This window comes from Microcaecilia unicolor, chromosome 2, assembly GCF_901765095.1.
Source record: "Microcaecilia unicolor chromosome 2, aMicUni1.1, whole genome shotgun sequence".
Lineage (NCBI taxonomy): Eukaryota > Metazoa > Chordata > Amphibia > Gymnophiona > Siphonopidae > Microcaecilia > Microcaecilia unicolor.
This window is the reverse complement of record NC_044032.1, coordinates 651,784,094-651,798,899: the sequence shown is the minus strand read 5'-3', so window position 1 is coordinate 651,798,899 and position 14,806 is coordinate 651,784,094. Positions and strand designations below refer to the sequence as shown.

General features: G+C 49.4%; 1 protein-coding gene across 1 annotated transcript; it reads left to right on the top strand.

The window, feature by feature from the left end:
- The first annotated feature begins 229 nt into the window (after positions 1-229).
- On the top strand, positions 230-6,711 carry LOC115461729 (protein sprouty homolog 1-like). Its single transcript, XM_030191767.1, has 2 exons — positions 230-584; positions 4,162-6,711. Exon 2 carries the CDS (start codon positions 4,216-4,218, stop codon positions 5,161-5,163), a length of 948 nt encoding a protein of 315 aa, XP_030047627.1. The 5' UTR covers positions 230-584; positions 4,162-4,215; the 3' UTR covers positions 5,164-6,711.
- The last annotated feature ends 8,095 nt before the right edge of the window (positions 6,712-14,806 follow it).

Here is a 14,806-nt window from a genome sequence, read left to right as displayed (position 1 = left end):
ACGCGCAGCATCGAGCAGCCTGCACGAGCCACCTTCGCACGGTCCGGCGGAGAGCTACAGTGAGCCGCGCGCCAGGGTTCCGAGGCCCAGCCCCCCTGAACACGCCCCGCCCACGCCTCCTCCCGCCATCCAATCAGCGCGCGAAGCTCTGTGTTCGGGACCCCGGGCAGCCAACCGCAGCGCTGGGAAGGAACAAACCTCGAGCCGCTGGGCTCCATTCATTCAGAAGGAGAGAAGCGCGAGCCGTGGAACGTTGGCCCGGATTACGAGAGGACGCGCGCGCGCCACTCAGCTCTCGAGCTCGCATTCTGCAGCGGCCGCTGCTGCCTTCGGTGCTTCTTTGCACGGGGCGGGGGTCGGGGAAACTGATCGGCTCGCCTGGATCGGTACCGGGGAGACCGTCGTCCCGCTCGAGGGCTTCCTTTGTGGCTGGATTTACCGTGCTGGAACAGAAAGGGCTGGGGCGGTGCAAGGAAGGAGGGAGCTCGCCCGAGCCATGCCCCGCTCTCCCCCGACCCGTGCCTAGTTGGCTGTTAACGAGACGCTCATGGACCGATTTGCAGCAGCCGGAGGATCGGAGCTGGGTAAGTGCAGGTGGAGGGAAGGGGACTGGACCGGGCCCCGTGCAATTTCCCCATATGCTGCAGTTTGGGGAGGGGGGGGGGGGAGCGGTTCTCGGTAATAGAGCTCCGGGGGTCTCTTTTTGCTGCAGAAGCTGCCGAAGTTCGCATTTAATGAACATCAGGTTAAAAAAAGTGACTTTGTACTTGTACCTTAGGGGATTCGTCTTTGACAAGCGAGGGTCTAACCAACAGGTGTGTCAGATGGGGGAGTGGAAGGATCGGGAGTCTCTCACCTTGTAGCCTGGGGCTGTTTTTGGAGGAGGGGAGGGTTTTTTGCAGAGGAAGGATCGGGGGTCGCTTATTTTGCAGCAGAGACTGGGAAGAGAGTTGCAGAGGAAGGAAAGATCGAGGATCCCTTATTTTGCAGCAGGGACTGGGGGGGGGGGGGGGTTTGCAAAGGAATCAGTGAGTATGGTTGGGGGGGGAGAGTATGGTCGCTCACTTTGCAGGCGGGGGACAGTGGAATCGCTCACCTTGGGCCGGGGAGTGGAAGGTGGGAAAGATCGGGGGGGGGGGGGTTGCTAATCTTGTAGCCGGAGCTTGGAGTGGAAGGATCGGGGGCCGCTCACCTTGCAGGGGGAGGATAGTGCAAGGGTGGATTTGGGGGGGGGGGGGGGGGGGGGGGGTTGCGTCGCTCACCTTGAAACCGGAGTTGATGGGAGTATGGGTGGGTCGGGGGTCGCTCACCTTGTAGTAGGGGTAAGAGGAACTGGTTTTGGCTCGAGCGCAGTCTTCAGGCGGGGCAGGTTAGGCAGAGGAGCCCCCCCCCCTCCACCGCCGCAGGACTTTGTTTTCATTCATAAGTTTTTTTCCTTCCTATCCTCCCATCTCCGGGCTACAGCTGCTCCTTTCAGCGTCGGCCCCCCCCCCCCCCCCAACACCCTCCCCCTGCAGCTTTGCTGTCCGTCTGTCCTTGTTCCTGGGGTTTTTGCACTCCGTCTGTCCTTTTAGTTGACAGTCATTTGCTGCACTCGGGGAGTAAACAGCAGGTTGGCTTCCGGAGATTAAGGCACTTGCTGGGGGGGGGGGGGGGGGGGGGTTGAAGGGGGGCAGCTTTGTAGAGGGATAAGAAATGGGATTTATGTTTCAACAATTTTTATTGATGAGATTCCATAAACTGCCTTTCTGTGGTTACAGTCGCTTATTTTGTACTTGGGGTAACAGAGGGTTAAGTCACCCTGCAGTGGACATTGAACCCAGGTTCTCGGGCCACTGCACTGACCATTAGGCTTCTCCGCACTTTTGGCCTTTTCCTAGAGGAGGAGAGGCTTTTTTTTTTGTGTTATCCAGATTTGTTTCAACCATTTGGACCTGCTCCTTGGTACCCTTTGAGGAGCAGCTACAGGGAAGTCCATCTTCATCCCCTCTCTCTTTTCAGGGAAGGGGGTTCTGGCAGCTGAGCTAAAGCACTGGAATCAGTTTTGGGGTGGGGGGTTGTATTATTTGGATTCCTGGCTGTGGTGCATTAACTAAAAAGCAATGTGGCCCCCATTCATAGGATGTTGGGCTCCTGAAGCTGCTGCCCCCCCCCCCCCCCAGCACGTATTATAGTTGTAAATCGGATTATATGGTAGGGAAAGGTCCGGGTGATGCACCATCAACCCTGCCGGTTGGGAGTCCTCAACGTCGCTGCTGTAGTTGCAGACCATTGGTTAATATAAGTTCATCTTTGTGGCCACATCAGTGAACCTTTACTAGACCAGGAGCCAAAGGGGTAAGAAAGGGGACCCCCCCCCCCCCCCCAAAAAAAAAAAAAAAACCACATGCCACAGAAGCTATGCAAGGTGGAAGTTGCTGAAAAAAAAGCAGGATTTTTTTCTAGAACTGGCTGTGTTGCAGCAGACCATCTCTCCCTAGAATGAAGGCAGGTCATTTTCTCACTTTCCTTAACATTTCTCCATTGTGACTTTTGTTCTAATGCATGTAGGGAATGCGTTGCGGTGGGAAAGGGAACCCCCCAGCAGCTCTTCCGAGAGGAGCCAGACATGGGTAAAGGGAAGGAGGATGGATCAGAAGCTTCCTGGGGAGAGGACAGAGATGGGTGTAGGGTCTCCTGCGGGTGCCCACCCACCTGATTCTAGGGGGGGGGCAGGCTAACTTAATATATTTCTATGCAGTATTCTCTATAAAATCTAAGCAGGTTGGGTCTTTGGGGTTCTTGTATATCCTGTTTGCACTACGGTTGCCACATTACTGATGGAAAAAATCCCAAGGTTGGACCATCTTTACCCCTTTAAAACTATCCTTTCCACTACAGCCCTCACCAGGCTACTACTACTATTATAAATCCTTCACAAATGAACATGAAGACAAGACAGTCCCTGCTCAAAAGAGCTTACAATCTAGATCAGGACAGACAGACAGGACCAGTAAGGATAAGGGTAGACAGACAGAAGGACACGTGTGTTGGGAGGGGGTTTCTCTCTCAGCCATACTGAACTTTCCTCCAACGTAGAGGGGCAGCTGGTTGTATTCCACACATGCATTCACAGACACGTGTTCATGTGCATATCACGCCTTTAACATAGTAAACAGTGGCCCACGGAGTCTGCCCAGTGCAGTGTTTAGCAGTGTAACTCCTGCTCCTGTGCAGAATACACACAGACAGGCTCCTGCTTGCAGCCACTGCCCCCTCCCACCCCCATACACACCCTGTTACAAGGAAAGTCCTAGCAAGCCTCATTCTTTCTTTGCTTTCAGGATATGTGCACACAGCCAGCCTCTCCTGTGAACACTGTCCCCTCCGTGGATTAGTTCACTCTAGTGCACCCCTCCTATTCCATGCACAGTAGAGACTGACTCCCTGGACTGCTGTACTGAGTCCTCGCCGTCTCTCTCCCTGCAGCGTGACCTGGTTGAGGGCTGCAGAGGGAGTGATTGGCCTGTGGCAGGCAGTGTTTTTGCAAGAGTGAGGTCTCCTCTTGGGCTGCTCTGAAGCACAGACCAGCTTTTATGTCTTCCCTGTGTTTCTATAATCTTTTCTTTGTAGTATCCTTTAGTCCAATAAAAGGTCCTGGGCTTCCCTTTGGGTGGGTGAGTGCGGTCTTAAAAGGCAGTAGCTCAGCCTGCTCTCCTTGCTCCTACGCCCTGGGGACCGGCCCACAACCATCCCCAGCCCTGGCTAGCCTTGGGAGCAGAAACTGGGCCAGGGGAATCTCCTGTATGCATGGGAATGCTGAAACCTAGGCTGCTCAGAAGCGTAATGTTGGGGAAAATCCACTATTTCTGGGATAAGCACTATAAAATGTTTTGTACTTTTTTGGGATCTTGCCAGGTACTTGTGACCTGGATTGGCCACTGTTGGAAACAGGATGCTGGGCTCGATGGACCTTTGGTCTTTCCCAGTATGGCAATACTTATGTACTTATGCCATGCATATTTATTTCGGATAACTGCTCTTGTGCGCTCGGGTCTCCTCTGCTTTCTCTGGCCTGTTGCCAGCAGCGTTGCATCCAGCACCTTCTCTCGCTGCTTAGGGTCAATTATGTAATTGACTTGCTTTGTTTCCTGCCCTCCTCTCATTTCTCTCTCTTTTTAGATTTCAGATGTACGCTCAGTTCCTGCTGATCACTAGAACTCAAGACCACTATCGATGGAGCTTCAGGGTCAGCATGGCAGCGGAGGGGCATTAGCTGTGGTTCAACAGCCTGCCCCGGAGAGCCGGCCTTGGGCTCACCATGAGAGGGACGTACAGCCGGTCGCCATCCTGTCGCTTGAGGAGATCCGCACCATCCGAGGCAGGAACGAGTACACCGAAGGACCCTCTGTGGCAAAGAGAGCCAGTCCGCGGCACGCACCCCGGCCAGAGAAACAGGAGAGGACTCATGAAATCCTTCCGGTCAATGTGAATAATAACGCCGCGTACCCAGGCGGTGGCCTCAGCCATGCAGTGCCCCCTGTACTAAGCAGATCTACTAGTACGGGCAGCGCAGCCAGCTCCGGGAGCAACAGCAGCGCCTCCTCCGAGCAAGGACTGCTAGGGAGGTGCCCCCCCTCCAAGCTGGGCCAGCGCTGCGAGACGATAGTGCGCTTGCAGCCTCAGACTGCCAGTGGGGACCTACAGAAAACCTGTGCCAAGCAGGCAGAGCCGAGGGAGGAACAGCACCGCTTCATCTGTGAGCGCTGCGGCAAATGCAAATGCTGCGAATGTACAGCCCCCCGGGCGCTGCCTTCTTGCCTGGCCTGCGATCGTCAGTGCCTGTGCTCTGCGGAGAGCATGGTGGAGTACAGCACCTGCATGTGCCTGGTCAAGGGACTCTTCTACCACTGTTCCAACGACGACGAGGGCGACTCGTCCGCCGACAGCCCCTGCTCCTGCTCCCATGCCCACTGCTGCTCCAGGTACCTGTGTATGGGTGCCCTGGCCGTATTTCTGCCCTGCCTGCTCTGCTACCCGCCTGCCAAAGGCTGCCTGAGACTGTGCCGGAGCTGCTATGACCACATGCACCGGCCAGGCTGCCGCTGCAAGAACTCAAACACTGTCTATTGTAAGCTGGAGAGCGGCCCTCCTGATCCACGGGGTCGGGGCAAGCCCTCTTGATCCCTGGCACGGAATACTGCTTGTGGACTTTATTTTTGGCTTTTCAGGTTGCCCAGAATTCTAGGGTCTCCGTTCTACACACCCTTCTTTGAATCGACTATTTCTTTCCCTTCCTAGCGGAAGATTGGCCTTGGAGACACGAGGCCTGTATGCCTGCATCCCACCCCTTTTGATGGTGTAATCCAGTTTGTGAGGAAGGTGTTAGGGGAGGGTCCTTGGCTTTGACATGCCCCAGCCCCAGTGCACTCTGGTACTTGAAGTGCTGGATGTCAGGTGGTAGCTGAAGTACTACACGTACTACAGGGCATTGGGAAACGGGGACTGTTCCAAAGGCAGCAGGGCCGTTGATTTTGCTTCATTGTGTCCTGCCTATCGCACCCCTTGCTGTGTGGATGGAGGAGCATATCCGAAGCCTCTTTCTGAGTAATTTGTATGCCTGTGTGCGAACCCAGCCCCTTCCACACAAATCACACAGAAACCACCAAAACAGGTCGCTGTGGATTTGGTTTTAGGATTTAATTGAGTCTGAACCAGGCTGCAGTTGGCTTGAGGTTGGGCTCCTCCGTTGAGGTTCCCACTCTTTGTGCTTGGCGGGTTGAGGGGAGGGAGAGGTGGAGAAATAAAAGCTTTTCTTCTAGCCAAGGCTTACAACTTGCCCTCCCCTCTACAGTTTTCATGGTACTTTGGTTCCTACTGGTCCCTTTGTTGGCGAAAGGGCCTCAAAGTCAGGGCCGGCCCCTTCTCTGCCTGTCTGAAGTCCCCTGATCTCCTTGCCGGGTCTCCCGTTCTTCGGTGGCTGGTTAGGTTTTAGTAGGCCTCAAAGCCCTGGGCCAGCCCAAGTTTTTCTGCTGCCTGCACCCCGAATATTTTCTTATTTCCCGCCACCCCTGCTTGCATTGCTGTGCATGTTAAAATTGCAAATCTTTTCAGTGCTCAGGAAATTGAGACAGGTTAAGCCTTGATGCCCCTGGTTAAATAGTCCTCCTCGGCTGGCTTTTAGACTGGCCCTTCACGGGTGATGCAGCAGCTCCTCCCTCGTCCCCGTTCGCTTCCCTCCTCTCCTCCTGATATTTCTCAGCTTTTATCTTTAGGGGACTGAATTTCAGGGCACCTGAAAAAGTCAAAAGTTCTTCAACCTTCAAAAAAAGTAGTTTTGCTCTCTCTGTGAGTGACTCTGTCGCTGCTCTCCCCAGCCCCCTTTATTAACCTGTTCCATGTTTAATTGCCTTTGGCCACAAATTGTGGTTTGTTGTTTTGTTAATATATATATATATATATCTCTATATATTTTTATGTACAAATCACAAAGATGAATTGACTATTTTTAAGACGAAAGGCCTGTTAAAAAAACTTTTTTTTTGTTGTTGTTGTTTTTATTGTAAAGAATATTTATTAAGGTGAGTCTATTTTATAATATTTATTACAAAGTTCAGCTGAAACATTACTCCGGTCTTGTCTCAATATAACAAAAAGATCTATACTTTTAAAGATGGCTGAGACATAAGGAAGTGCATGTTTAATTATAAAGCAGAAAATATATGAAAGTGACTGCAAGTGTGGATTGATTTATTTCTAACCAGCAAGGTGGGAGCCCAACCTTGTCTTTCTGTTATGGGTGGGGGTGGGGGCTTTAGCCAGAGGTGGTATTGACAAGTGGCTGTGTGGTGGCGAAGGGGAGAAGGGTTGTGGCGTGGAACGATCCCTCCTGAACCAGGGGCCAGTGATGGTTTTGGCCAGACAACTCCTCTGGATTTTCAGGTGCTGGGATTAGACTCTGGCAGAGTTTAAAAAAGGTTTGGACGGCTTCCTAAAGGAAAAGTCCATAGACGGTTATTAAATGGACTTGGGGAAAATCCACTATTTCTGGCATAAGCAGTATAAATCTTTTGTACATTTTTGAGATCTTGCTGGGCTTCGGTGACCTGGATTGGCCAATGTTGGAAACAGGATGCTGGGCTTGATGGAGCTTTGGTCTTTCCCAGTATGGCAATACTTATGTACTTATAAGACTCGTGTGTGGTTTTTTATTTATTTATTTTTTTCACTTGCCCTCTTTTTTTTTTTTTTCCAAATCTGAATTTCAGGTAAATTACAGGGTGTAGCCTAATGCTTGGAGCAGTGGGCTGAGAGTCCATTATAGGGCAGAGTGACCTAATGGTTAGTGCAGTGGGGTTTGATCCTGGCTACCTGGGTTCAGTTCCCACCGCAGTTCCTTGTGACCTTGGGCAAGTCACTTAACCCTCCATTGCCCCAGGTACAAAATCTTAGGGGGTTGTTTACTAAAGCTTAGCTCGGGTTATCAGCAGCCAGGGCCTGTTTTATTCCTATGAGTCCTGCTGCAGATAACTCCTACACTTTAGTAAACAACCCCCCCCCAGGGACAGAGAAAGTACCTGCATATAATGTGTACAGTGCTATGTATGTCTAGTAGCACTACAGAAATGACTAGGAGCCTGGTTCAGATCCCTCTGTCGGTTAGTGGCTATGGACTGCTAATGGGATGCCACCGCTGATCGCACCAGCCAATATCTGATACAGATTCTGAATATCTGGTGGTGCTTTTTTTTAAACTCACTGCAGCTGGTGTTTGGGGGGGGGGGGGGGGAAGCTGTCCCTTACAGCTGAATCTCAGTCCTTCAGATTGTAAGGAGAATCCCTGCTGTACCTCCAGCATAACTCCGCTTCAGCCGCTGCTTGAAACAGTGCAAACTAATTCCCGACTCCCTACGTCTGCGAGTGTGTGTGGACTGAGTCTAGGACACGGCTGGGCACCCATGCCATTGAGTTGCGTGTGCTGCTTCCGTTGTATGTAAATAGATCTTATACGTATTCATTGATGCAATCTTGGGAACCTGAGTGGGTTGTGGCCCTCAGACTGTGGCTGCCCAGCCTTGGTCCAGGTTGTATGGAGGGTGAGCTGAGACTTGAACACTGGCTGCTATAGAGGGGGGCACATGTGACTTTTGCCTGTCTCTGTCCTGTGGAAGTGTATAAAATGTGCACATCTGCTGGGTAGAAACAGTAGAAGCTGCACTGCTGCTTCCATAACATCTGCCCGGTTAAATTGGTTTCTGTAAACTTTGATGTACTGCCAGGCAGCCAATAGTGGAGGAGTGGCCTAGTGGTTAGGGTGGTGGACTTTGGTCCTGAGGAACTGAGTTGGATTCCCACTTCAGGCACAGGCAGCTCCTTGTGGCTCTGGGCAAGTCACTTAACCCTCCATTGCCCCATGTAAGCCGCATTGAGCCTGCCATGAGTGGGAAAGCGCAGGGTACAAATGTAACAAAAATAAAATAGATACTATTGGAGATTCTACATGGAATGTTGCTACTTTTGGAGATTCTACATGGAATGTTGCTATTCCACTAGCAACATTCCATGTAAAAGGTTGCGCAGGCTTCTGCTTCTGTGAGTCTGACGTCCTGCACGTACGTGCAGGACGTCAGACTCACAGAAGCAGAAGCCTGCGCGGCCACAGTGGTGATCTGCAAGGGCCGACTTCTAGTGGAATAGCAACATTCCATGTAGAATCTCAAATAGTAGCAACAGTGGAGGAGTGGCCTAGTGGTTAGGGAGGTGGACTTTGGGTCTGAGTTCGATTCCCACTTCAGGCACAGGCAGCTGCTTGTGACTCTGGGCAAGTCACTTAACCCTCCATTGCCCCATGTAAGCCGCATTGAGCCTGCCATGAGTGGGAAAGCGCAGGGTACAAATGTAACAAAAATAAAAAAAAATAGCCATCTTCAGTGGTTAACAATATTCAAATAAAAGAAACGTCGAGAATGGAAATGAACTACATTCAAAAAAATTGGACAGCCCCATTCGCTCGACATGCTTCTAGCTCACTCCCTTTCCCCGTAAAACTGCTCCATCAGACGCAACTCTGTCCGCCCTGACTGATGGTCACACGTACCTGTCAGGTTCTACAAAGGAGATCCGATTCTCCTAGGTCATTTTCAAGTAGGAACAGTGGCTTTCCCAAGCCTCCTTCGCCCAATCCTGTTGTGTATAGAAGTCTCAGCTCAGGCTGAGTTTTATTGTGTACTGAAAATCCATTGAGCTGCTGTTTCCTTCTCCAGTGTCGGCTCAGTCAGAGCCAAGGTTCAAGCCTGTTGCATGAGTGTTTTATCGTAGCTATCCAGGGATTTTTATTTTAAATGTATTACTCTCCTTCCCTTCCCCCACTCCCAAATCTGCTTTCCATGCTCTTTGTAATACCTTCCAGACCACTAGATGTCACTATTGAGCAATGACCACAACTGCCCCAAGGAGCAGAGGACTCCGGGACGGAACTGGGGAGCTTGCATGTGGCAATGCTACTGAGCTCCCATCCTGCTGCTAATTTTTCATCCTTTTAAAGCTTTGGGATGACTCCGACTTAACTGTTCCTGTTCCCTGAGCAGCTGTGCCACTTAAAGCATGAATACAGCACAGACAGCTGAAGAGAGAGACAATCTTTCATCAGAGCCCCATGCAGGCATCACACTGGGATGTGAAGCATGAATACAGCACAGACAGCTGCAGAGAGACAATCTTCCATCAGAGCCCCATGCATCCCACTAAGACATGTATAGCATGAATGTAGCACAGACAGATGAAGAGAGAGACAATCTTCCATCAGAGCCCCATGCAGGCATCACACTGAGACATGTGAAGCATGAATACAGCACAGACAGCTGAAGAGAGAAGAGCCCCCCTGCAGGTGCTGTACTGGACAGCTGGAAAGTGGTGAGGAATGTAAAAAATTTGCTACAAGGACTCCAGAGGCTTATGTGAGAAATTAAGAATGAGCTGCTTGTACTGGATGCGGATCAGAACTGCCAGCTGGCTGTAGAGGAGGGTTTCATGCTGGAATCTCTTGGTGTTTATTGAAAGAGGTTTGGGAGAGGGTGAACAAAGGGGCTCCATAGGTCTGGTGTTTTGTGGGGGGGGGGGGGGGGGGGGGGGAGAGAATTCAGTTGTCATTTTGATGATTCTCAAGGGGGCATCTAACTTTGCCCTCCCCTACCTTGCAATGTAGCATGACTAGCCTGGTCTGGCTATTTTCTGTCTCAGGAGATCTTGGTACCCAGAGTAGCTGAGATGGGTAAGGGTGGAGGGATGAATACGATTACTGGAAAGGCAAGATCACCCGGCTAGTAATGGGTGAAACTGAAAACCCTTCAAAGCTGGTTTTTCTTTTTCTGTTAGGTGAAGCTGTCCTGTCAGCTCTTTCCTTTTGCTTCCTGGTGGCTTCCACCGTCCAATGACTAACCCTTTCCAAGCTCAGCTCTGCTGCGGATGTTATCAAATGTCAGGCTGAGCGGGGCTGGCAAATCACCACTTCAGCACACTTCAACCCCACCATCAGGGGGCAGTGACAGTGTGATCCTCAGTAGGGAGAGCAGGGGGATGTGGGACTCTTAAATAACACAGTGCCCCTCAGAGGGACAGTGCTGTCCCATCCTCCTAACCATGGTAGGACACTGGATCAGAGAGACTGTCATACAGCATTGGGCCAATGGTTTAGTACTGGTTAAGAGTTTCACCTGCCATGATATGAGACAGTCAGGTTCCAGGACTGGTTCTCCCATGCAAACTGCCATCACAGGCCTGGTGTTTAGCTTTGTGCACGGGCTGGGCCTTTTTGTCCCACGGCAGGATCTAGCAGCAGGGAAGCTGGATCCTTTAATTCATAGTAACATAGTAAATGACGGCAGATAAAGACCTGTACGGTCCATCCAGTCTGCCCAACAAGATAAACTCATTTTACATGGTATGTGATACTTTATACCCGAGTTTGATTTGTCCTTGCCTTTCTCAGGTCACAGACCGTAGAAGTCTGCCCAGCACTGTTCTTGTACTAAAAGTTCTGAAGCTAACGTCGAAGCCCCTTAAAATTTACACTCCAGCCCATATATATCTATTCAGTTATGATCAGGGCACAGACCGTAGAAGTCTGCCCAGCACTGTTCTTGTACTAAAAGTTCTGAAGATTCTGGAATCCTAAAGAGTTACAAGATTCCGGAATCTCAATTAGTAGCAACATTCCATGTAGAACCCCAAAGAGTAACATATTAACATAGTAAATGATGGCAGATAAAGACTGTTCGTTCCATCCAGTCTGCCCAACAAGATAAACTCATTATACATGGTATGTGATACTTTATACCCGAGTTTGATTTGTCCTTGCCATTCTCAGGGCACAGACCGTAGAAGTCTGCCCAGCACTCTTCTTGTACTAAGTTCTGGAGCTAACGTCGAAACAGGAAAGGATTGCAGGAGGTCAAAATTATTGCTGGACATACTTATATTAATATGAAATCAGTTTGACCTCCTGTAATCCTGACAGAAACGTCTTAAAATTTACACTCCAGCCCATCCATATCTATTCAGTTATGATCAGGGTGTAGACTAGAAATCTGCCCAGGACTGTTCTTGTACTAAAAGTTCTGAAGATTCTGGAATCCTAAAGAGTTACAAAATTCTGGAATCCCAATTAATAGCATCATTCCATGTAGAACCCAAAAGAGTAACATAGTAACACAGTAAATGACGGCAGATAAAGACCTGAACGGTCCATCCAGTCTGCCCAACAAGATAAACTCATTTTACATGGTATGTGATACTTTATATGAATACCCCAGTTTGATTTGTCCTTGCCTTTCTCAGGGCACAGACCGTAGAAGTCTGCCCAGCACTGTTCTTGTACTAAGTTCTGGAGCTAACGTCGAAGCCCCTTAAAATTTACACTCCAGCCCATCCCTATCTATTCAGTCACGATCAGGGCACAGACTGTCGACATCTGTTCTTGTACTAAAAGTTCTGAAGATTCTGGAATCCTGAAGAGTTACAAGATTCCGGAATCCCAATTAGTAGCAAAATTCCATGTAGAACCCCAAAGAGTAACATAGTAAATGACGGCAGATAAAGACCTGAACGGTCCATCCATTCTGCCCAACAAGATAAACTAATTTTACATGGTATGTGATACTTTATACCCGAGTTTGATTTGTCCTTGCCATTCTCAGGACACAGACCGTAGAAGTCTGCCCAGCACTGTTCTTGTACTAAAAGTTCTGAAGCTAACGTTGAAACAGGAAAGGATTGCAGGAGGTCAAAATTATTGCTGGACATACTTATATTAATATGAAATCAGTTTGACCTCCTGTAATCCTGACAGAAACGTCTTAAAATTTACACTCCAGCCCATCCATATCTATTCAGTCATGATCAGGGTGTAGACTAGAAATCTGCCCAGGACTGTTCTTGTACTAAAAGTTCTGAAGATTCTGGAATCCTAAAGAGTTACAAAATTCTGGAATCCCAATTAATAGCAACATTCCATGTAGAACCCCCAAAGAGTAACATAGTAACACAGTAAATGACGGTAGATAAAGACCTGAACGGTCCATCCAGTCTGCCCAACAAGATAAACTCATTTTACATGGTATGTGATACTTTATATGAATACCCCAGTTTGATTTGTCCTTGCCTTTCTCGGCACAGACCGTAGAAGTCTGCCCAGCACTGTTCTTGTACTAAAAGTTCTGAAGATTCTGGAATCCTAAAGAGTTACAAGATTCCGGAATCCCAATTAATAGCATCATTCCATGTAGAACCCAAAAGAGTAACATAGTAACACAGTAAATGACGGCAGATAAAGACCTGAACGGTCCATCCAGTCTGCCCAACAAGATAAACTCATTTTACATGCTGTGCGATACTTTATACCCGAGTTTGATTTGTCCTTGCCATTCTCAGGGCACAGACTGTAGAAATCTGCCCAGCACTGTTCCTGTACTAAATGTCTGCCCGTGACAGATGCAGGAACTGAAACAGAAACATATGTCCCACAGGAACAGTGAAGCTCTGGATTCCTCAGTCTTCACCACAGAAACTTGCCACAGTCCTGCTGCAAGAGCTGTAGGTGTTTAGGTGAACATCAGCGTTATAACCTTCTCCCCATTCCCTCCCATGCCTAGAGACTGCAGGACCTGGCAGTGGTTGGGCTGGTCTTGGAGAGCCTACATCTAATGACATGTAATTTACCAGGCTCTTTGACCTCACTTCTGCAGGAAAGAGGCTTGTGTTTCCATACTGTGGCCTACTCTACCCCTCCCCCGCTTTTTGGGCCCCTGGAAAACTGCTTCTAAGTGACAAGTCACCATGGGGGGGGGGGGGAGGGCTTACTCCTGTCTTCTCTGGCACAGACCCTTCGCATTCCTGTCTGCTGGCTTTCCATGGCCCTGCCTGACCCCAAGGCCTCTCAGTGGCTGCAAATAATCTCTAATTGCCCAGTTGTTCGGAAGTGACCTTTTGCTGGTGATTAGATAACGCTGTTGCTGGTGTGTGGTGAGATCCTGTGCCAGGAAGAACACAGCTCAGGGCCAATGGGGTAGGACAGGCAGAGAGCAAGGCAGCCTGGATCTGGATTACTTGTTGAAATAATTCTGCAATCTTTCTGACCCTGGAAATAAAAGCTGTCTTTAAGCTTGTACACATCCCAGGCACCCACCCCCTGTAGCAGCAGCTTCAGTCCCTCCAGGTTTGTGAATTTGGTTGCTGTTTCATGCCATTTGGGGATATACAATTAGTGAAGTATGAAATGAAATATGAAACAAAAAAGTGTGGCTTGGATGTACAATTAGTAACATAGAAGATGATGGCAGAGAACGACCTGTACGGTCCATCCAGTCTGCCCAACAAGATAAACTCATATGTGCTACTTTTTGTGTATAACTTACCTTGATTTGTATCTGCCATTTTCAGGGCATAGACCTTAGAAGTCTGCCCAGCACTAGCCCCGCCTCCCACCACAATTAAAGGGCAATGCACTAGCTACTACTACTACTACTTAACGTTTCTAGAGCGCTACTAGGGTTACGCAGCGCTGTACAGTTTAACAAAGAAGGACAGTCCCTGTTCAAAGGAGCTTACAATCTAAAGGACGAAATGTCAAGTTGGGGCAGTCTAGATTTCCTGAATAGAGGTAAAGTGGTTAGGTGCCGAAGACGACATTGAAGAGGTGGGCTTTGAGTAAGGATTTGAAGATGGGTAGGGAGGGGGCTTGGCGTAAGGGCTCAAGAAGTTTATTCCAAGCATAGGGTGAGGCAAGGCAGAAAGGGCGGAGTCTGGAGTTGGTGGTGGTGGAGAAGGGTACTGAGAGGAGGGATTTGTCTTGAGAGCAGAGGTTACTGGTAGGAACGTAAGGGGAGATGAGGGTAGAGAGGTAGTGAGGGGCTGCAGATTGAGTGCATTTGTAGGTGAGTAGGAGAAGCTTGAACTGTATGCGGTACCTGATCAGAAGCCAGTGAAGTGACTTGAGGAGAGGGGTGATATTAGTATATGGGTCCAGGCCCGCCTCCCACCCAGTAGCCCCGCCTCCCACCACAATTAAAGGGCAATGCACTAGCTGTAGGCGAGACCTCATTATCTTCCACCCTGGGGGTGGCTGCATATACATGTTTGGGGTACCCTGACTGTGGATTTTAGGATTTGGTTGAATGGGATGCCCTGACAATTCTAACCAGAATGATTTGGGATTTATAGAATCTTGCTTATCTAAACCAAATCTTTATATCCTTTCTAATTATAGTGAACATGGAATAGCCATACTGGGTCAGTCCAATGGTCCGTCTAGCCCACTATCCTGCTTCTAACA

Excerpts from the sequence above, each read along its gene's own strand:
- LOC115461729 (XM_030191767.1), top strand. The coding sequence starts at position 4,216 with ATGGAGCTTCAGGGTCAGCATGGCAGCGGAGGGGCATTAGCTGTGGTT.